Source organism: Tinamus guttatus, unplaced genomic scaffold (assembly GCF_059628265.1).
Source record: "Tinamus guttatus ecotype Peru unplaced genomic scaffold, ASM5962826v1 Tinamus_guttatus_pri_ptg000474l, whole genome shotgun sequence".
In the NCBI taxonomy this organism is placed as follows: Eukaryota; Metazoa; Chordata; class Aves; order Tinamiformes; family Tinamidae; genus Tinamus; species Tinamus guttatus.
The window spans coordinates 289,177-311,336 of record NW_028289008.1 but is presented as its reverse complement, the minus strand read 5'-3'; the positions used below and the strand labels follow the sequence as shown (position 1 = coordinate 311,336).

General features: G+C 44.9%; 1 protein-coding gene across 1 annotated transcript in view; it reads left to right on the top strand.

The window, feature by feature from the left end:
• The window catches only part of LOC148592956 (structure-specific endonuclease subunit SLX4-like), an 88,530-nt gene that overhangs the window by 57,715 nt on the left and 8,655 nt on the right, over positions 1–22,160 (top strand). Inside the window, exon 15 of the mRNA XM_088533006.1 lies at positions 4,423–4,785. Within this exon, the coding sequence (XP_088389132.1) occupies positions 4,423–4,785 (363 nt within the window). The remainder of the gene's footprint in view (positions 1–4,422; positions 4,786–22,160) is intronic.

The window sequence follows — 22,160 nt, the reverse complement described above, 5'->3', positions numbered from 1 at the left end:
TTGTTTGCTTTCCTTTTACCGCACAGGTTTACGACGAAGGGATATATGTGAAGGTGAAGGACGATGACGACGAGCAGACGCGCCGGGTGCTGCTGAGCGATGTGACAAAAGAGGCAGTCCTCGCGTTCCTGCGATATCTTTACACTGCTTATACTGACATCCCTGCTAGGATTGTGCCCCAGCTGAGGGCTTTGGCTACCAGGTTTGTATCATATGAGTGTGCTTTGGGTCACCTCATGCTTTCAGCCACATGGACTTTAACCTGATACCTTCTGTTGTGGTTTCAGTGGCTTTCACAAAACTCATTTCACTTGAGATGCAAGTACCTCTGCTTCCATCTTAAGTGAAATATGAACACAAGAGCATCTTATCCTCATTTTTTCATGAATCTTTCTTCAGGTTACATCTGCTTGAGATTTTCTATTTTTGGTTTATGACTAGAACACTTTTGCCAAGTTTTGTCTCATGATCTTTAATGACAGCTGATGGTGGCAATGGTGATGAGTGTAATTCTCAAAGCATTGCCCTAGTGACACACTTAATCTGAATGAGACTTGCAGAATGTGGATGCAGGGAATGCTAATTTGTTATGTCAGTCATGATCCTAGACATGTGTTAGATAATGAACTTGAAACAGCAGCAGATGAAACACATTCTATCGGATCAAAATCACTTAGTTCTGGAAATGTAGGTGTCCTCCTTTTAAAGTAATTCTGAAAAAGACCAGGAAAAAAAATCTGCTCTTTTATGTTGATAGTCAGTTAAACTCATACCTAATCAAGGAGAACTGATTATCCTCTGTAGTGGCAGCGATGCATTGTTTGGAATGGGGGAAATAAGTGTGAAACCTGAGAAGATTATGGTGACACGGAGTGAAAACCTGAAATTGTTATTGACTTTATTAATGTTGAAACTGCATGTCTAATTTGGCACAACAGTTTCACAAATTAAATTTAACTTTCTTTACAAGACTCACTAGATTGATCAGGCAACTATAACGTTTTGGAATTTTGAATGAATTTTGAGGGAGATTAACATTAACATTTCTGTTACATTCTTGCAGGTTTGATTTAAGGGAACTTGTGCTCAAGTGTAAGGACTGCACTGAAGAGAGCCAGGCATCTTCTGGAGTGGATCCAGAAGATGATCTCCTCTCTGCGAGAGATGATGAAGATAATGATAACAGAGCTGAGAACTTCAAAGAGCTCCTGAACTCAGTGTGGGTGGCTGAAGATGAGGAAGAAGAAGCTGTGCTAAACCCTGCATGCCAGAAGGAAGATGACAACGGGGTGGGTGAACAGGAGCTGGAGGAAATATATGAGTTTGCTGCAACTCAAAGAAAAATGGTTCAAGACAAACTGGAGATGAGTGAAGGCACAGATTACAACATCTGTAGTGATACTGAGGTAGCCCAAGGTGCGAACCAGCAGACTGAGAAAAAAGAGGCAAAAAGGTCCGTATCTGCCTTGATAAGCAATGACTTCAAACATCTGAGGGAAGACAGTGATGTGGAAACATCCAAATGTGAGTTGTCTGAAGAAGAGAAAATGCAGAATACAAGTGGATGCAAAAATGTGAATGCCACAAGCATCAATTTTGAGTCTTGTCAGTTTGAACCTCAGAAGTGGGTTAGGAGATGGGAAAGTGGGAAAGATTTCAAGTTGTCTCAGGCTTCACATAATATGGGAGGAGACGACCGCTTGGAAGAACAACAATTCACCAACTGTTCACTGCACAATGATACTGATAGGCGTGAAAATTATAAATGCTTATTTTCCAAAAATCAGATAGAATACAGTGAGCCTTCTCCAATGAAAGAAGTTATCAAAGAGTCAGGAAAGGCTGTTAGCAAAAAACATGCTGATGTTAATGATTTGCTTCCTTACTCCAAGTCACAAAAAGACCTCTCTCCACAAAGGGATGGTTTTTGTGGCAGTCCTCCTCTCAAATCTTCTGTGTCTTTTTATCCTGCTGTTGGTTCTTCACCTATGTCTTCAGAATCGGATAGGAAATTTCCCAGAGAAGCAAAAACACCAGAGAGAAATCAAAAACCATTCCCGTCTCCCAAAATAGCTTTCCAGAAAGCCAATGAGCAGGACATTACATCAGGAAATCGGAACATAGAGAGCACAATTTCTCCAGAAGAGCTTTCCTGCACTGATTTAAACAAGCATAAATATGCTTCAGTTTTGTCAACACCAGTCATAAAAACTCAGGATGTTGCAGTCCAGAACAGAAAAGAGGCTGATATTATTGTTTCATCTTCTGATAATGAAATGGAGCTAGAACAAGAGAGGAAGTTACCAGAGTCTGGCTCTCCTGAAAGTTTCCTGAAGCCCAGATTCTGGGAAGTTTCGGATAGTGAAGAGGAGGAATTCCCACAGATGCTTTTTTTAACTGAGAAGGTGTCAGCTTCAGCAGATGCCTGTCCGACAGACCTTGCAAAGACTCCCGGTGAGAGCTTGTATCTGTACAGAGTTCACTGAAGTAGGTTAAATTGTTGTCATTTTAGGTGATCATCCTGTTTGTTGTTCACCTGCTATATTGAGAGGGTGTTTTGGCCTTCTAATCCAAAGCAGTCAGGGCCAGGCACAAGAAGGTACAGTCAGCTTCTGATGTGGGGGAGTGCAACTAAATACGTGGGATAGTTGGAGCGTAGCCATTTGTGATCCATTCATGCTGCTGCTTTGACAGTGATCGTATGCATTGTAGAAATGATGAGACATTACCTGGGAGGGGAAAAAAAATCAAACAGCCTTCACTTTGCATGCTAGGGAATGATTATTCCTTGCAGTAATGGGTCTTGTTTTTCATGCATTCATCACTGATGTATGTGCTAACAATTACACGAAGACATCGGGTAAGCTTTGCTTCCAGTGGTAGAAGTATAGAGGTTGGCTGGAAGTAGGTGCCTCTCCTGCCCACGGGTAGGCTCTCTGCATATTTTCCTGCAAAGTTCTTCTGATTTGCCTTTGCTTTGACTTGCCCTGCCCTTCTGTTTGCTGATTGTAGGCTCTTCCAACAGATTTTTGTGTGTCCAGCACTGGTCCCAACTGGAGGACACAGTGAGCGGTTTCAGGACGCACACAAGACTAAGGGCCAAGCTGCTCTTTGCCACCAGATTGCACTTAGTGGTGTCAGGAGCTGGGCCTTGTCTGCTTGAATGTCTGATGACACAGAGAACACTAGCCTCTGGGGTCATACCCTTCTGGGGTCAGCTGCTTACTAGGACAGTTCCTTCCATCTAAGCTCTAAGAACAGCAATTTATCCCTTAATATTTATTAGATATATTACTAATTATACTATCGTAAGTAATTAGTTTAACAAGCAGGATTTAGAACATGACCTGAGACTGACTGTGCTTCACAGTATCAGGAGATCAGTATCACTAAATCAGTATCTAATTCAGGCCCCCAGAACCTTGACTTGTTCGGTTTCTTCTGCATCAAGTCTCTCCTATGCAATTTTCTTCCTTGGGAAAGAACCACTTCACAGAATTCAGTAAACATATATTTTTAATTACCTTGCAGCAGTTCTATCAAAGCCTCCAGTGGGCTTTTTTATTCAGACCTAACATATGGCTCAATTTGTTTTCTGATTTAAAGACAATAAAAAACAAATATCCTACACCCAAGGAAGACGAAAGTGTTGATCTGTTCAGTATAAAGGTATTTAGTAGAGCAGCTTGCAGACAAGTAGTTCTTCTTAAACAGTTACTAGATAACATTAAAATATCTGCCACCAGGAGGGGAAGATATCATCCCTCCTACATCCTTCTGTACTAATTCTGATGACAATTTCATTCTGTTGCAGAACCTGCCTGTCAAGAGAAGGACAAGTCTCCTGAGAAGGACAAGTCTCCTGAGACTCCTATGACACCAATGCCAGCTTACTCCCTTATGAAGACCCCAGAACTGAAGAGGGAGTTGAGCAGGTTAGCACTGCTTCTACAAGTATATCTAGAAAAAAAAAAAAAAGTACAAGTACATCTCTTTATGAGCAGAAAAAATACATGGAAGTTCCATCTCCATATGAGGAAGAACTTCTTTACTGTTTGGGTGTCACAGCCCTGGAACAGGCTGCCCAGAGAGGTTGTGGAGTCTCCTCCCCTGGAGATCTTCCAAACCCGCCTGGATGTCACCCTGTGCCACATGTTCTAGGTGTCCCTGCTGGAGCAGGGGGGTTGGACTAGATGATTTCGAGAGGTCCCTTCCAACCCCAACCATTCTGTGATTCTGTGAGAAACCTGCTGGTAGGTGGTGTGAAAGGCAGCTACTGTGCTAAAGGGGAAAACTTGATGGTTTTCCAATGTCATGCTCTTCCAGCTGGCCACTGAGCTTCCTGGCCTGGTCACATTCCTGAGCTATAGCAGTGGAAGGCGCAGCATTATCTTAGGCTTAAGTCCTACCTTTCTCTTTCAGATTTGGAGTTCGTCCTTTCCCAAAACGCCAGATGGTGTTAAAGTTGAAGGCCATATTCCAGGATACTCACCAGGACGTGGATACGGATGTGGATACTGACACAGAGGATGATATCCCATCCTCCCAGCTTCCCCCACAGAGGCCTCCAGCCAAGCGCCGTAGGCAGCTGAAGACTAACGGGCATGTTGGTGGGAAACGTGCCAAAATCTCCAACTGTAGACAGACACCAACTGTATCTCCAGAGAGGAGCTCTCTGGCAGCTGATAAGGAGGAGCTGATGCTCTCATCATCTCGGGAATCTTCATATTCTCGGGAATCTTCATCCTCGCTGGATGGCAGTGACGTCTCTACTGGTATACAGAGGTAGGGGAACAAAATACTAACAAAGGAGTCTACTGTGCAGCACAGAGATGAGCTGGGAAAATGGGAAATATAAGTGTCAATGCAGAATACAGGGGATCTGTACTGTAGGCAGCTTCCCTGAGCTTTTGTCACTTGAAGTAAGTTCTTCTGTTGTGCGTTTCAGTCTAATTGCTAGTGAGCTATTCTGAGAGCACAGAAATGCTCACGGGTGAAACTGCACATGGGCAGAGCTCAAAGCTGGCACTGCAAGGAGCCTCGCAGGGTGGAGTGAGAGCCTGCAAGAGGAGCAGGGAGCGCTGCTCGGTGAGCACTGCGTGTGGTGCTGCACAGAGCAAGTGTGTCAGCAGTAGTGCAGCAGGAGCAAGGAATGCCGGGCAGCACCGGCACAGCTTGATGTGCAGGTTTGCAGAACACGTGGCGTGTTCTGCCTCCCTCCCTTTGGCAATTGCTGGTGTCGGAGATCCTACACAGGGCATTGCAAGGGTTGGCAGCCAGGGACTTGGGCATCTCTGAGTGTGCCCTTGATGACCAGTTGTTTCCTTGATTGTTTTTTGCACTTTTTCTCACTTTTAGTTCTTGTAGCAATATATCCGAAGATGAGGAAGAGGAGCTCCCAGCTTCTCAGACAGCAGCCCAGGAAGCAGATACACTGGACGCAGTGGGAAACTACATCTTTTCAAATTCAGTCCTGTACCACAAGGTCCTCTTTTACGAGCCAATTGAGCTGGCTGCACTGCACCGAGAGCTGAAAGCAAACGGCATGAAGATTTCCAAGGCAAAGCTGATGGATTTTCTAGATGCTTACTGTATCACCTTCACCACGGCTGCAGAGCGGAAGGAGAAGGAAGCCAAAGGCAAGGGGAACGGAAGACAGAGGAAACGCTACTGAATGGAGCCTCTCTCCCATTTCCAGCGGCAGCTGCAAAGATCCCTCCTGTTGGTGCACTCCCCTGCTGCTTCTCCTCTTTATCTTTGCTTTCCATTTTTTCCTAATAAGTTTTAGTTCCCTAATAAGATCTTTTTTCCTGAATCCTCAGACTCTCCAAGTAGTTATTTATTCAGTATCTGAGCGGCCCTACTGATTGCTACGCAGGGGACATTGTGGAAATAAGAGGCCTTTGCTGTCCTTGGTTAATCTGGTGGTCTCTGGTAAAACTCCTCAATCTGTGTGCAGCTGTTCTTCTAAACTATTTCTCATGGCTTTGCAGTGTCCTCTAACACCAGCAATTGTGTGAAAGCCTGGATTCCAACATTCCGCTGTGTGTGTCCAGCATGTAGCAGGTATTGGCGTGCTGGGATCTCCAAGATATAATCTGCTCCATTTTCTGAGGGCTGTGTTACCTTGTCTTTGTAGTCCGATCAGAGCACATCCTTGACAGAGGTGGGGGTTTTTGTTTTTGTTTTTTTAAGGAGATGGTATTATAGTGATTAAATCTCTTCCTTGAACAGTCTCTTCTTAAACCTATTGTAAAAGAAGTTGTGAACATCATCTGGAACTCTTGGACAAACTCCTGGACCCTAAAAGGTCATCTTTTATATGTATTTTGTGAGCTCTTCTGACTTTCATGTGTTTTGAGAGCTTTGAATCTGAAAAGGTCTTGGCAAAAAGGACACATTGTTATTTTTTTAAAAAAAGGAGCCACTTTTGTAACGTATTTATGTATTCTGGAAATTATTTATATTTTTGATATATTATAGCCTTTTTATTTAATTTATATAAATAAACAGAATAAGATCTTGATGATAAACTGTAACAGGTAATGCCTTAGGAAGGCCCGGGGCAGCCTAAGCAGCAGTCCTGGGTCTAGCTGGGAGCAGTAGTGGCTCCACAGTGAGCGCTCTGGCTGGAAAGGTCCTCAGCAGAGGACGGAAGGACAAGGTGAGTCGTGGCACAGGGGCCCAGCAGCAAGGAGAGCTGGAACAAGGGATTGCTGCGCAGTGGCTGGAGAGAGGAAGATCACCAGGTTTGTTTGAGATGGAGAGCACCAAGGTAGGAGAGACTCCAGGTAAGGCTGGGGAAGGTGTTTTGGTCAGCCAGGAGAGATGGGGAAGACTTCCTTGCAGAAAAAGGCCAAGTTTTGCCTTAAGTGGCATTCTAGGAAATACTGTTTCCCATAATGTATCACGTATTTCTCTCTTGTCAGTCTTAATATGTGAAAATAAGTAAGATCCCTTTCCATCTTCTCTGCTGTATTCCTAGTCAAGACATTTATCATCAAAACTTTTGCAATCAATTCTTTCTTATATCTTGACCTTCAGCAAATACAGTGTTACACTTTGGGCATATAAATTACAATCGTTCAACTAATAGGACTGCACCATAAGAAACTTGGTAGCATGCTAAGAAAAAAAAATTTAAAAAAGAACAGTTACTGAAAATGCCTATATCCTCTTATTTCTGTCATCCTTAAGCCTTTCAAGTGGACACTTTGCCTAATGAAACAAAACAAAAATTTAACAACTGTGCCATTCGGATTGGAGATAACATTTTGCAGAGGCTTCTCTCAGTATTCTTGTGGCTACAGTTGACAAAATTAAATGGTTTTCCTAATTCTAACAATTCTCCCAAAAGAGGAAAAATGACTTGCAGCATGTCAGATAGGTCACAATGCAGCCTGCATGCTGCAAATTATCAGAAAGCCATTATTCATTCTCCTGCTCCGTTAATCTGTACACAAGGGTGTCTCTTCCAGCTAATATTGATGTTCCCATCTGCCAGTGATGACGTTATCAATCAGTTTCATTTGTATACTTTTCTCTGTTTTCGTATGTTCCTAACAGGGTCATATCTCTCTTGGAAAATCCATTGTCTCTATAAGAAAAAAACCTTTTCAACTAAGATTTGAATTGTTTCCTACGTTAAAAATTAGCCAATATGTTATTGGCAATGCATAAAGCCCTTGTCCTACCCCGACACACCTGATGAGCTCCAAATGAGCTTTGAAAAAAACCGCTTCCAAATGTGTGTGACAACGAAGTGATCTGTGTGAGTGCCTATGGATACTAGTAGAGCAACTTTTGCAGCTACTGCCTGTTGTTTTGTGCATTATCACATTTCCTACCTACAAAATCGGTAGGGTGATGACTGTTGTGCCCTCCCTTTCTACCCGACCAGTAACTCCCAACTATTGTGTTTACGGTGCTAAAGTCTAGGTACCGAAGTGCTAAGTACAAGAACAGCCTTGTGCTCATCCAAGGGCCTCCTGGAGCCTTTGGTAGCTCCATGCTGGTGGATTCCGTGGGCTTTGGTCAGTGACCTGTGCGCTTCAGCTCCATGGTGGCCGTACGAAGGACGGGGGGAGGCCTGGCCACGCAGGTCCCACAGAGGTTCCTGGGGACACAGGTAACGCGTTCACGGTGCGTTCCGACCTCCCTGCGTGCGGTTGCTCTTCCCTTTCATCTCGCCCCAGCCGCGGTGGTGGCTGACGTGTGTCCCTGGCGCCTGGGCCCCGGTGCCGGCAGCCCTCCTGGCGGCCTCCCAGGGCAGGTCTCCGCTCTCCTGCTTTGCCCCTCTGCTTTCGCTGGGGACCTCGAGGGCCAAGAACCTTCCTCCTGCTCCTGCACGAGGCTCAGAAGCGGCTCCCCCGCGTGACAGCGGCGCTTCCCCCACGGGGGAGCCGCGTGCTGCAGGTAACGAGCTTGCCCGCCGTTCATACTCGGCAGCAACGGGCCCTGAACGGCGAGAAGCGCCTCGTAACGCGCCCGGACAGCGCCGAGCACCGGCAGCAGCGCCGCCGCCGTTTCACGTCGTCCTCGCAGGCCGCGGCCGCGACCGCCGCCTGCCATTGGCCGCCGCCGTCACGTGGCTCCGCCGCCGGGCTGTGGGTGAGCCCGGAGCGGGTAGCGGCCCGGCCGGGCTCGGCCCGGCTCGGCCCGGCCTCGCGGCGGCCGCTACGCGGTCGGACCCGGCCCCGCGGGCCCGGGCAGCGCGGCTGTCGCCTCGAGGCCGCGCGTCGCTGCTCTCTGGACCCCGGCGCAGGCGCCCCGGCGGGGCGGGCGGCCGGGCTCTGCTCTCCCCTTTCTCTTCCCCCGGCAGGACCTCCGGGCAGCGGCGGAACCTGATCTCCCACATGGAGCAGGACGAGGAGCGGTGGCTCCGCCGGCTCCAGGCGCCCCTGAGCAGCGCCCGTGCAGGTAAGGGCCCCCCGCGCCGTCCGAACCGGGTCTTCTGCGGCTTCGGGCACTCCCGAGCCAGCCGCGGTGTGGGGTATTTCATAACCCGCTGTGTGTTTTATTGCTGTCTGCATCTGCGGGTGTTTTAGCATCCAGCCTAACTTACATTGAGGAATTCTGCAGCTGGCAGCGCTTTGTGAGGAACCACATCCTCTGCTTTGAAGCTGCCTTCTACTGGTTCGCTGGATGCCCGTGGTTCTTGTTTTGGAATAAACAGCGCAGGGCAGATGGCTGCCCACCCTCTGCAGGACATGCGTGTTCTTACAGAGCTCTGATATCTCCCATCAGATGAACCTTTCTTGGGCGGAACACCCCGTTAAATCATTTCTCATACAGAGGCTGCTCCAAACCTGGGCATCCATGTTACCTTTCTGTACCTTTCCCAGTACTATTAATATAGCACATCATTTCAGTCCCATGTCATTGCTCCAAGCCATTTTTAGCTCTACTGTTCGGCTGAAGTTCAGTAGGGAGCTGTTATCTCCCAGCTGCCTGCATTGAGCCAGGGGAATCTGCACTCCCCGGTTAGCAGGAACCACGTGTGCCTTCCACTGCTGCCCCTGCGCTCACGTCACCGCCACTCTTGGGGAACTGGAGCTTCTTGTGCCCAGAAGGTGACATCGCAGGCCCTAAGTGAGTGGCTGCAAACTCCAATAGCTGGGACCGGTCGCAGCTGCTCTTCAAATGCAAAGATGATGGATCAGGGACTGGCTGGCCATCTCAGACACAGACCACTTCCCTAATGGGACAAAAAAGTGAGTTTTAGTAACAAAAGTCTTGTAGATCAGCTCCTACGCAGGGAATCTGATATCCTGCCTCTGATCAGCTGCATAATTTTGGGAAAGCTCCTTCCTCTCTCTATGCCTGTTACTGTGGCAGCGTCTTCCAAATATTCTTGGGTGCAAACAGCAAATGGAGGCTTTTGTAGCAACGATGACCTTGTTGCATTGCAGCAATGGTCAGAAGCATAGAAATGTGCTGTGAAATAGATACAGCTTTACCAGTATGAACGTCTACAGATACTAGCAGATACTGTTAAATCTCTTTGCTTTGGAGTCTGTTTATATAATAATACTACAATACAGCTGGTTGTTTTTAAGTGCAGATTTTAAAAAGGCTGCAAGGTATTCACATGGATCAGCAAGGTTCAAGGTGGTTGTCGTATAGAAGTTGAACACAAGTTGTAAATGATTCAGATGATGAAAAAACAGATTCCTGTGCGTGTTATGCATTTCACATTTTTGAGGGATCCTCCTCTTTTAAGTGTCAGTGTTTTTCATTGGACAATTCAGTGCGATTCGCCACCTAAGCCAGTAACATCTCTCCCAGAAAACTTGGCCTTTGGGGCTCAGTACTAGCAAGTGCTATGCTGGAAGGTGAGGAATGTGATCTGACATTTCTAGAAAGCTAAGGTTTTACCTTATGTGTTAGTTTTTAAGGGCTGTATATAAGGGTTTTGTCTCTTGCTTAGTCCCTGCCTTGCTTTGTCTATTTGGAAACACAGATGAGAATATGAAGGCAAAAGTAAGATTGTTTGGAATAATTTAGCTCTCTCCCTATACTATGTTTCCTGTGTCTCTAACATTTAGTTTGGGTTTTTATTTTAAGTAGTTGGTGCTCAAGAATGGCATTTATAGTACTGTGCAGCAAAATATTACTGTGACTTGGCTTAGTAGTAATTGTGGAACCGACGCAATGTCTCAGTACCTCCTAACTGGAGTATTTTCGGTATATTTGTGCAATATTTGCTTGCAAGTTCTTGCAGGATTTTCTTAAGAGCATTTCTAATTCCCATGAAGTGTAGCAACTTAAGAAGGAAGTTGAATAAACCAGCAGAAGTGTTGAAAGACACAAAAACAAAGGAGTTTTTCATGTCAGTTTTTGCAAGCTTCAAACCTTTAGACCTTTAGCCACAACTAACTCAATTGCTTTTGAACACAGTCTGAAATTAAAATGCAGTGTGGGATCTGAGCCCAAACTAAATGCTGTGGAAAGGCAACATCCGTCTTCCTTGTCAACTCCAGGTAGCAGAAAGCACAAATGAAAGGTAATGCTCTGTCGCTTGACCGATGGGCTCTGTGAAAGCCTGAGCGAAGGAGCTGTCCACCTTCCAGCTTCATTGCAAGCAGGAAGGGGCTTGTTAAATCCCTGGAGCAGGAGGATTTAATGGACTTTAGCAGCAGCTTTGTGGCCCGCAAATGACCACTGCGGGTTTTAACCACAGAGCTGAAAAAGCAAATATTTGATGCTCGCAAGCAGAGGCTCTGTCTTTATCTCCTCAACATGTATGTGTTTCTGAAACATCCAATGCTAAAGACCTTAATTCTTAATAGAAGCGCTGTAAGTTTTCGTGCTTTGGCGCTGTTTTTGCCCGAGAGCGGGTGAGCGGTGTGCCCAGCGGATCGGTGTTTTAGGGTTTTACTCCATATTTGAGCGTTTTTTTTTTTTTATTTTCCCGCGCTCGGGGCGGGCGGCCCTCAGGGGGCGCCGTTGGCGAGCAGCGGCCGTTGGGCCCGGCTCGCAGGGCGGGGCCCGTCACCACGGCAACCGCTGTGGCGTCAGGAAGTCTGTGTTGCGCCTGCGTCGCTCGGCTCGGACGCGCCTGCGCGCACCGCCCGAGCAGCGGCAAGCGCGGGCCGTTGGCGCGCGGTGCATGCGCTTCGCTGCGGTCCTTCCCGGTGTTGTGGCGGGGTGCGAGGAGCGGAGGGAGCCGCGGCTGCGGCGGAGAGGTCAGCGGCGGGCCGGGGGCGGCGAGGACCGGGCGGGAGCGGCGGCACCGGCGCCCCCCGATCCCCTCCGCGGGCCGCGGCTCTGTGCTTAATTCTCGGTTGTATTTTTCATTTTGAAACACCCGCTGCATAGATTCCTGATTTGTATGTTACTGTGTTTGCATACAAGCCATGAAAATTTGCACTGAGCAACCGTTACTTTTTATTTTTATGATTACTTCCCCTTTATCCTTCCATAGGAGGTATAATGTGAAGTTTTTCTGTTTTCAATAAGATGCTCTGTAAAATAGGAGGTTAGTTTCTATAACACTTAAAAAACAGGGGCAGTTTTTGTCATGTAAGTACCGATTTAAAATTCATTTCTGGAACGTGATAAAAATTTTACTAGATATAAAATGTTTTGCCTTATGTACGAGGTACTAGTGAGGGGGGTTGCTTTAAAGGAAACATGAACATGATGCACTGACGGGTTATGAGGGAACATAAGTGGGTAGTGTCTGGTAGACAATGATGCCGGTCATTGCTAAGGTTGCTTCTTAAAATCTGTTTTTTTTTTTAGCCGTTATTTTTTGCTTGTTAATTTGTCATTGCTTGTATTTCCCTATCTGTTTCAGTTACCCTTGTCTGGCATAGGAAGACTGACAGAGACTAGAGCAGAAAGGTTAGTACCTGATTTGGAATTTGTCTTCTACACTTATATTTGTGCTCTGCTCACTGAGTAACTCCTGTTCTCTCTCCTCGGTATTATATATTATATTGGCACTTCCACAAAGCCAGAGAACCTGCACTGTGCAGCTCTTGCATTATGTCTCAGTAGGAGAGAGTGTGCCATAGAGTTGTGGTTCTGGGTTCAAGCAAGTTATTAGGAAACAAGATGGAAAAAGAAAGGGCAGACTATTCATGGTATCATGAGTCCCAACTTTCTGCTCAAAATAGGGTCAGCTCTCGAATTGCGTTGTGTTGTTCAGGACTTTATCTAGCCTGATCTATTCTGACTTCCAAAGAGCTGCGTTGGGGGGGTTTGTTGTTTGTTTGTTTGTTTTCTGCAGGAGCAGTGCTGTTCACTGCTGGGAGCAGTGCTGGGCTGAGCAGATCCTGAGTAATATTTGAATTCACACACATATTTAAGTACACAGGTACTTGTGGAAGTGGCTAAACTTAGCACCATTAGAGCATGTGCTGTCACCTTCTCCCACCCTCTGAAGCTTGGAACTTGAGCAAAAAGAGGAATTAGTAAAAATACACTAAAATCTAACCCTTTCCTCCCAATTTCTAGGTTCCATCTTCAAGAACCATCTAGGTTCTTGCTGCTCTGTGCTATTTTGACTATATACATCAAAAGGTTCAGTTGGGCTGTAGACCGAACATCTAAGTGGATAGGTAAGTGCTGCTGTTTATTTTATTTGACCAGCTTGTGTGATTTGTAGAGTCCTAAAATCTTACAAAATTAATCGAATTCTATATTGAAATAAATAATTTTGCAAAACTGTTACTTGACAAGCTCTACAAGATGGTGCCAAAGGGGCTTTAAGGTACATCAATAACAGCATGATCAGATGTATTTAGAGGATCCTGGTCTGTGCCTACGCCTCACTACACGTCTGTAGATGGAGGAGTAAGATAGATTAATCCTTAGGTTTGCATTGCTTATACATCTCACGTGATCTGCCTGGGGCATTCAGTATTAATTGCAAACAAAAGTTTAACATCAGGAAGTCACCGTAAATAATATGACATGTGTATGCATATGTCTGTGAGAGTTATTTAAAGCCATGGAGGATGTGAGATTCTCTGTGTGCCTCCTCCTACTTAGGAAAAAAAAAAAAAAAAAAGGTCAATTTGTAGTGATAACTACTCCAAGATTCTGTCGGAAAAAAATAAATTTATGAACTGGTTACAGAAAATGTCAATTTCTCTCTCAGGAAATGATCTAAGACTCACAGCAAAGTCCTCTGCAGGTTTGGGAGGTTGAATTTAAAATAAATTAATCCATTAACATCTGTAATTGCTTATAGGAAAGGCTGACCTGTGAAAATGTGTAACCAGCATTCCTTAGCCTTGCATGGCTGCAGCCAAGCCATTTGAGAAAACAATCCTGCTTGTGTTCTTCCTGCATTTTGAGTCTTTTGGTGCCCAGAGCTTTATTGGAGAAACTGAACCACAGCTGCTGCCATTCCAAATGAAACACTCTGTTTAAGTTTTGAAAGAAATGGATTTGGGAGTCAATATAAAAGCTCCATTAAAATAGCCAGAACCGTAGTGAACATATGGCTAGGAAGAAGAGGACAATCAAAATGTCTAAGAATAGAAATCTAGTTCTAGTGTTGCTCAGGGATTGATGGCATTTCCATATGGATGTTATTGTACCTATTGCTGTTCCAAGAAATCACTAGCTAGCACTGTTATTCTTACTGTAGAGAAAGTTTAAGAAACTTAGTTAAATCAGTTTTTTTTTAATTAGTTTAAGAAGCTAATTTAAACCAGCTAAGAAAGAGACAATACTTTTATCTGGTGTATGTGACAACAGTTTATGAGACATGGTCAGTGTCTACTGAGTAGCCAAAGGAGGAGGTAAGAACACAGAGGTGAAAGAAGGGTGGGCACATTTGTTAGATGTGCTCTCTCATCTGTCCGAGAAACTCTTCTGCAAGGCCAAGCACTGCTAAGCCTTACTCTGTGAGCTGCTTTTCAGCATGGGGACAGGCTCTCTTCTTTAAATATGCTGTGTCACAAAATGAAATTTTGCACTCCGAGTGACAGTCTTTCCTCCCCACCTTGTGGGAGTGAATACATTCATTTTTGCTGTGTTATGTAAATGTAGATATGGATGCATATACAAGTGGGACATCTCAAATTCTGAGCTCCAGGCAGGATTCTGACCTCAAAGGAGAGGTCAGCATGCTTTTGAATGTGGCCTGTGTCTGTCTGTGCTGAAAGTACAGTATTAGTGTTTTGGGTCTATATGTGCTATTATACTTATGTGCTGCAATATTTTATATGAGAATCTCTTCTCCTTCAAAGAAGAGTCTTCAAAGAATGTCCTCTTTCAAATTGGTACCAGAGGCCTGTTTCACACTGCATCTGCGTATACCATCTTACATATCCACCTTTTAGAGGTTTTTCCATTAAAGGGCTTCAGTAAATCTTTCTGAAGCCCTCTAGCGTACCATGAAGATCCTACACGTGCTTTGGGCAGATTGAAATGCTTCACTTCCATTCCAAAATCCTCTGAACAAGAAAGTCATCACTGTGCTGAGTGAAAATAAGCAGGGTCCTTGGAGAATGTGCTGCACTAAATGCTATAATATATTCTATGCAGATGAATTAATCACAGAGGAAAGTCCACCGTTGGAACAGTGGAGAAGTGCTGGCGTCTGAAGAATGAAGGCGGCGAGCCAGAGAAGATGCAGCCCTGACTGTTCCTGAGATCTTTCCCTGTAGCGCTGCTAGGCAGCATTACTGCAGCCTGCAGCACCATGGATGAAGAGGACAATGAATTTAAAGTAGTGTGGGCAAAAATTGTCGGTAGGGCAAAGAAGAAAGCTGAGGATACTGAGGAGAAAGCTGAGGATACTGAGGAGAAAGCTGAGGATACTGAGGCAACAAAGAAGGTTCAGAAATGGACAAAGACCACTACAACAGGCAGATCTGTTCCTGGGAGCCAAATTGATCAGTGCTTTCCAGTAGTGAAGGGGAAAGATTTGCCACAAAATTTGGGTTCTAAGGTGCCGACAGGGATGCGTGAAGAAGACGATGATGCTGTGCCCTGCAGTAGTGGTGGGACGTCACAAGAAGACAGGAGAAGCGCTTTCCCTGACAGCCAGCTGCGCACAGTGACCAGTTACTCTACCAAGAGGAATGTGACAGGTGCGTGCACTGAAATCTTTCAGACAGAAAATAGGCTAGTACTGAAAAGACTCAGTTCAGTAGAGCTCTTTAGAAGTCTGGAGGAGGTATGCAGTTCTTCAGTAAGGTGAAACCTAAGTGCTGAGTGATATATGAGGGAGTCATTACCTTTTTTTTTGCGACTTCAGAATGTAAATCATCCCTCAAATCATCAAGAAGCAAGTTTAGATTATATCAAAGTGTTTTTTCACAGTGTGTTATTGTATTGAATGTTGAATTATGTTGCCATTGACTGTCACCAAGGCCAAAAAAATAAATTAAGAAAGGTTCTGGGTTAATTGATGAAGGATTGGTCTTTCAGTGATGACTAAATATGATGACCAGAAGGCAGTCACCAGTGCATGAAATCCTTAAACTGACAGCTAAGGTCAACCAGGAGAAGGATTATTTTGTACTTGTTCTGCCTGATACCCTTTCGTAATTATCTACTAGTGACTGCACTCAGAAACTGGGCTGGTGAGATCTTTGGTCTGATCTCACAGGTTGCCTCAAAGCAGAGCGGAGATACACTGAGCTGTTAGCCTGCTGCTCGTTACCACCCCTCCTTAGGAACACCTGTTGCTTGGTTCTGAGCCTGAAAGTCCGAAGCATGGATAGGGCTTGAAGATCAGAGTAGAAACATGTTCATTTTTTTTGACTATCTCAGGTTGCTGTTTTGGGAAGCTTCCCAAGAGCTCCCTGGGCAGCTCAGTTACCTGTTTAATTCTGACTGGGAAACTGTGCTTTGTCCCCTTCAGTGAATGCTCCGAGTGACTGTTCCCAGACTACACTATCCTTCCGTCCTTCACAACCAGAGACCTGCTCTTCAGACACCTTGAAGACACCACTGCTGCCTGGGTCGAAGGTGCGGGCAGCAAAGCTGGCGGTGGAGGGAATGCAGCACTTCAAGAGAGTGGCACCTGAGCAGCTAAAACATAGCCTGGGCGATAGCTTGCCAAAGGCTGCAGCTAGCAGGAATTCCTCTGATGAAAGCGAGGAAGAGAACCCGGAAAAAGGTACGTTTCTGCTGTTATTTAGCTCCTGTGTGTGCATGGAGAGTGCTGAGGGCTGCTTAGGGTGATTGCATGAGCAGCAGTCTGGATTCCTGGGCTTTGTTCACAGCTGGACAGGTGGCTTGTGTAATGATGAATAAATCGCTCCACATGTCTGAGAACTTGCTTTCTCTATTGATAAATGTGTATTGATCTCTATACTTCTCTCCTAGATCTTTTGTGCGGCTGAAATTTGATTTTATGTTAAGTTCTGGAGAGAGAATTTACTTTCTGGAAACAGGTTGAGATTCTAAGAGCATCAGTAAATCCAGTCGTTCTTCTCTGGGGCAATATTGTGTAGCTCATATAAATATGACCTTAGTTACTCCGTGTCTTCTGTAAATCTCTGAGCACTTACAAAATAGGATGTTCTATGCAGATGAATTGAATCCGTAGCAATTTGAATTCATAGCACTTTTTTTGGTGTTTTGGTGCTTTAAAAGTCAAGGCCCCTTTAAAAGTCAAGGCCCTGCTGGTTCTCTATGGACATGAGAATTTCCTGTGCTTAATATGTAATGTTTAAGACCCCATGTTCTCCCAGAAACTTCATCTAAAACATAACTCTCCTTTTGGTTCTGATACATAATGTGCGATGAACCAATTGCCACCTTCCACTCCTGGGGTAGTGCTCTCCTGTACTGTTTGTGCATTCCCTTGTGAGAAATGAGATGTGAAGATGCAACAGGAAGATTGCAGGGGTTTTTTAAGTTAATAAAATAATCATGACAAATGTAACAGTTTCATGCCTTTCATTACAAGATGTTTAACTCTATCATCTCTCCCTTCTGTGCCAGTTACCCACGATCTTCCATCCACAAAGGACGATGGTGCTTTGGCTTTTGCCCTTCAGCAGAAGATCAAGGAGGAAGTCCCGGAAAGCCTAGAGGAGAAGGGCTTGTTTTTTTGTCTGATCTGCCAGAAGGATCTTTCAGCCATGAACACAACACGACGGGGGCAGCACGTTAATAGGTGAAGCACTAGCATGAAAGGCCAGTGTGGCTTTCAGCAGCAGTGCCTTAGAGAAGATGTAATTGCAGACTAGGTAGCAAAGCTACCCGTTAGTGTCCATTTTGAAATCTGCCCATTTCAACACCATTTATTCAATTAAATAATGATTTCCTAAGAACATTTGGTTATGTCAGCTGTTTGCAAATCTGAGCTATTCGCTGAAGGAAAGATGTGATACTGTTTTGCAAGATGAATAAATACATAGACTATGCACTATATACTTTTGTAAAACTATGCACTATATACCTTTGTAAATACTATATATATGCACTATAGACCTTTGCTTTCCACAGGTAATGAGAGTGGAAGGCTAAGGGAAGGATCCTTGTGTTTTCTTTTGTCAGAATGGTGTGGGCTTAAATTGATGCCAGCACTCTATAACAGTTTCCTTAGTGGTAAATATCAAATACTGTTAAAATATTACATACAGCTAGCTCTTTATAAATGAAAAGTCTGTGCTTCTCTGTAAAGAAAGTATTGTAAACAGCTTGCTTAAGTAGTTGGAGTTGCTCAATTACAGCATTTCAGGAGGCAAGGTTCAAAAAGAGTATTTTATTTTATTTTGTTTTGTTTTATTTCCATCATCCTCCAGGTGTCTGGATGAGATGGAGGCAGCAGAGATCTCCTCCTCCAGCAAACCAGCAATCCCTGATTGTCTCGTCTGTGGCAAACATTTCCAAACTTCCGAGAGCCAAACTACTCACTTGAAACGCTGTGCTGTGAAGATGGATGTTCCTCCTAAAATGCTGCTTCAGGCACTGCAGGTGTCTCAGTTTGGAGTTGCCTCTCCTAAGTATCCCAGGTAAGATTTTGGTGAAAATCTTGCTTTCCTTCAAAAGTGGTGGATGACTATGAGTCAGCAGACAGGAGCAAAATGGGAAGTAAATAATCTTACACTAATTTGTCAGAAATATTTATGCTCTGAGAAGTAATTACGTAATAAAGCTGAATAGCGTGGTTGAGCTTATTAAGCAGAACATGCTATATGAGCATACAGTCTCTTCGGAGTATCTGTGTTTCCAAGGCCTCAGCTTTTCGGCTCGTTGCTGTCCTGGATACATGGGCCTTATCCACAGAGTCAAGGAGGAAACATACAGGCTGTTTTGAATTGTGCTGGGTGCAGAGATGTATCTGCTCTTTGGGATTTGAGCAACATGTTCAGAGTATAGCGAGTGGTGCCTGCCTGAAATGTATCCAAAGGACTTTTAAGTCTTATTGTGCTGAGGAAGGGCCATTGCTTGTTTACTGTGGAAGTGTAAGATTGGCAGAACGGTTTTGGTGACGATGTTCTTGACTTCAACCTGATTTTTGCCCTTTGATACAAAGTTTAGGTTTGAGGTAGCAGATGGTTAAGGCCATTCCTGCCCTTGCAAAAAAAAAAAAAAAAAAAAAGGGCACTTTGTCAGTGCTGCAGTCTTATGTTTACCTTTCCAAAATAAGATTTTCTCCAAATTGCTGTGAATTCCACGCATGATAAGAAATCCTTTTCTTTCCTCCACAGAAAAAAGTACTGTTGATGCTTTCTTATTATTCTGGATATGGGAATCTCTCTGAGGAAGGGGGGCAGCTGGTCTGAAGTGCTCAGGGTTTCTTGTCTCTGATCCAGTTATGTTAGGTTAACTTGGGCTTTCTGCTGCATTCTTACGTTTCAGCAATCAACCAAACATATCAAAACGCAAAGAGTTCTCCGGAGATGACTCCAAGGAAATGAAAAAGAGGATCAAAATGGAACCTCAGGATGAAGATCTGCAGGTTGCTATGGCAATGTCACGCTCTCTCTTGGAGCAAGAAAAGCGTGAACAAGCAGCAGTAGCTGCAAATATGAAACCCGTGGCTGCCTTGCCAATCAAATGGAAGCCTGGATCAGGTATGTGTCACCGTGAGTGTCTCAGGCTGTACTATTGGAGGAGTGATGTAACAGCCTGCTCTTCACTACCAACTTTTCTGTTGGGCATAGGGGATGACAAGCACACTTCTGTTTCATTTAAGTTGTCCGAGATGGAGTAATGCAAAGTATCCACATACAGATAGCCAAGGGAGGCTGCAGGATGTTTCACTGAAATCCATTCTGAGTCTTATATTTATTTCACTGGTTGATTGTTTCAAAACTATAGAATGTTTTTAAGATGAGTTGTTTTTTTAATAAATCCCAAAGGGAAAACATGAAAAGACCATTGTTATTTTTTTTGCAGTGCATTTTTCTTATTCCCTGTCCCATACCCTTGATTATGCAACTTTTTCATCCTTCTCTCCTTGCTCTGCTTTCTTTCTGAAGTATATGTGCGTACAACTACACACGTTGAACCTGCGGTTTGCTATTTAAATGCACAAAAATGGTCAGAAAAGAAGCCAGTTGCCCTGGGGGAAGGTTGAGTTCTGCACATAGGAGACACTTTGCTCTTCGTGGCTCTCCTCAATCTCTTCCTGCTGATAACCACTGCCAATTATATTGGGAATTAGGAAGTCAAAGGCAGTAAAGAAACAGACCTGAGAAACAGACCTGACAAATGAGAGCTGTGCAGGATTCATATGTGCTGTGGTTTGACATGAGTGACCATCACCAGTGATCAAGACGCACCAAAAGCAGTCCTTCATGGCTTTGGAGTCTTTTTTCTTCTCTCTCTCTCTCCCTTTTTTGAGTGAAGCGCTGCTAACTAGCCAAAAGCACTGTACGCTCACTGTTCAAAGGGTCTGGAAGGTAGCCTGCACATAGGTATCAGTTGCTTTCATAGTGATCTGATTTGACAGCTCAGCCCAGCAGGACCATGTGGGCACGAATAAGTCTTCCCTGAAGGTTTGCTTCTCTGGCAGAAGTAACGGGAGACTTGGGACTTATTGCAGAAGTCTTGTGTTCTGCTGTAGTTGCATTTTGATCATTGCCAACGACAACACTTGAAAAAGCTGGCAGGTTCAGTTCCTCTGCTTATGTGTTCAGCTGTTCATTTATTTGGGTTTCTTTTGCTTTTCTTTTTAAAGAGAAAAGAACACATAAAAGAGGCCCAACTACTCCTCCACCGTTACTGCTGCGGGATCCAGAGACAGCCCGCAAAAGGACTGAAGAGCGAGCCGCCATGGTGCTTACACGAGAGATGGAATTCCCTCCCACTCCTCGGCTTCCCACCAGCAGGATTTTGGAGGATGGATCTGAGAAAACAGACTGGCTCATGCCATCGCCCAGAAACAAGGACTGCCCTTTATGGAACAGCAATGCTCTAACAGGGCCCTGCGACCCTGAATCATTCTACACTGCTGAACCGACCCCTCCAATCGTACCTTGCATAACTGTGCAGGTGGGATGCTCTTTTCTCCTTCCTCTGGTATTTGTGTGCCACAGTTTACTTGCTCTGTAGCCCTTCTCTTTTCTGCCATGTAAGTGAGTCACCCCATGCTCTGCATGCTCTCTGCTCCTGCACACCTGTCCCCTGGTCTCACACAAGTAGGTTTGGTGATCTTGAACTTTCACTTCTCCCTTTTGGACAGGAGGCTGAGGCTTGTGTTGCCGTGCTGTTCTTTGGGCTTTTGGAAGACAAAACAAATGGGAGCAGAGCACTGAGTGAGAGGGCTTGAGCCTCTTCATTTTGCCACTAGCTTAGCTATTTTTACAGTAGCCTGACTCTTGTGTTCCTTCTTGATACTTTTCTCTGACTGATTACAATCAGAGCCTTTCTCTTTCTTTACTCATGTTTTGTATCAAGGCAGCAAGGAACAGTGTGGAAAGTTCACACTGAAGATGGATGCTTGTGTGTTACACTGAGGAGGGGGTGGGCACTCCTAGGGTTGTAAAGTGAAGCGTCTGCATTTCAGGCTTTCCCCATGTATCCCCCTGCCTGAAGCTGCATGCAGGACTGTGATCCAGTTTTAAACCGGGCGGTCTCACTCTGTTATTATCCAGATGTCTTGCCTCTCGTTTTTCTGTAGTTTTATAAATGCTGCCTACAGAAACAGACAGGACCTTTTAGTCTGTCGCCTTATAGCACTATCTTCTTGGAGAGCAAGTATGTATCTGGGGATCGCTCAAAGTATTTTATTAATATTTATTAAGATATTTTGAAAGTATGAACTAGAGATCAATTCAGCGACTGTACTCTGAACTCTGCAAATACATACAAAATTAATTTATTGATGTCTTTTTTTTTTCTCTCCTTTGATCAGATTTGTAAGTCAGAGACTTCTCTGCCATCAGTGGGATCTGATCAACCAGAAGTATCTCAGCAACTTCAGCCTGATCTCAGTCCTCATTATCCTGCTTCTCCAGAGACTGGAGAAAAAGCTGCTGATGAAGCCGACTCCGGCTCTGAACGGGCTGGACGGATTTCGTCTCAGGGCGAGAAGGTTCATGTTCAGACTCTGCAGCAACTGGTTGAGTTGGCCATGGAAGCACAAACTCAGTGGAGGCTTGAGCTTAACGACGCTCAGGAAGTAGAGCAGCCAAGTAAGTTCTGGCAGCCTCATGAGCCTCCTCTCTGGTGTCATCAGCTGTGAGGAGCCACGTTTAGCCATACTGAACTTGGAGAGCAGTGGCAGCAGC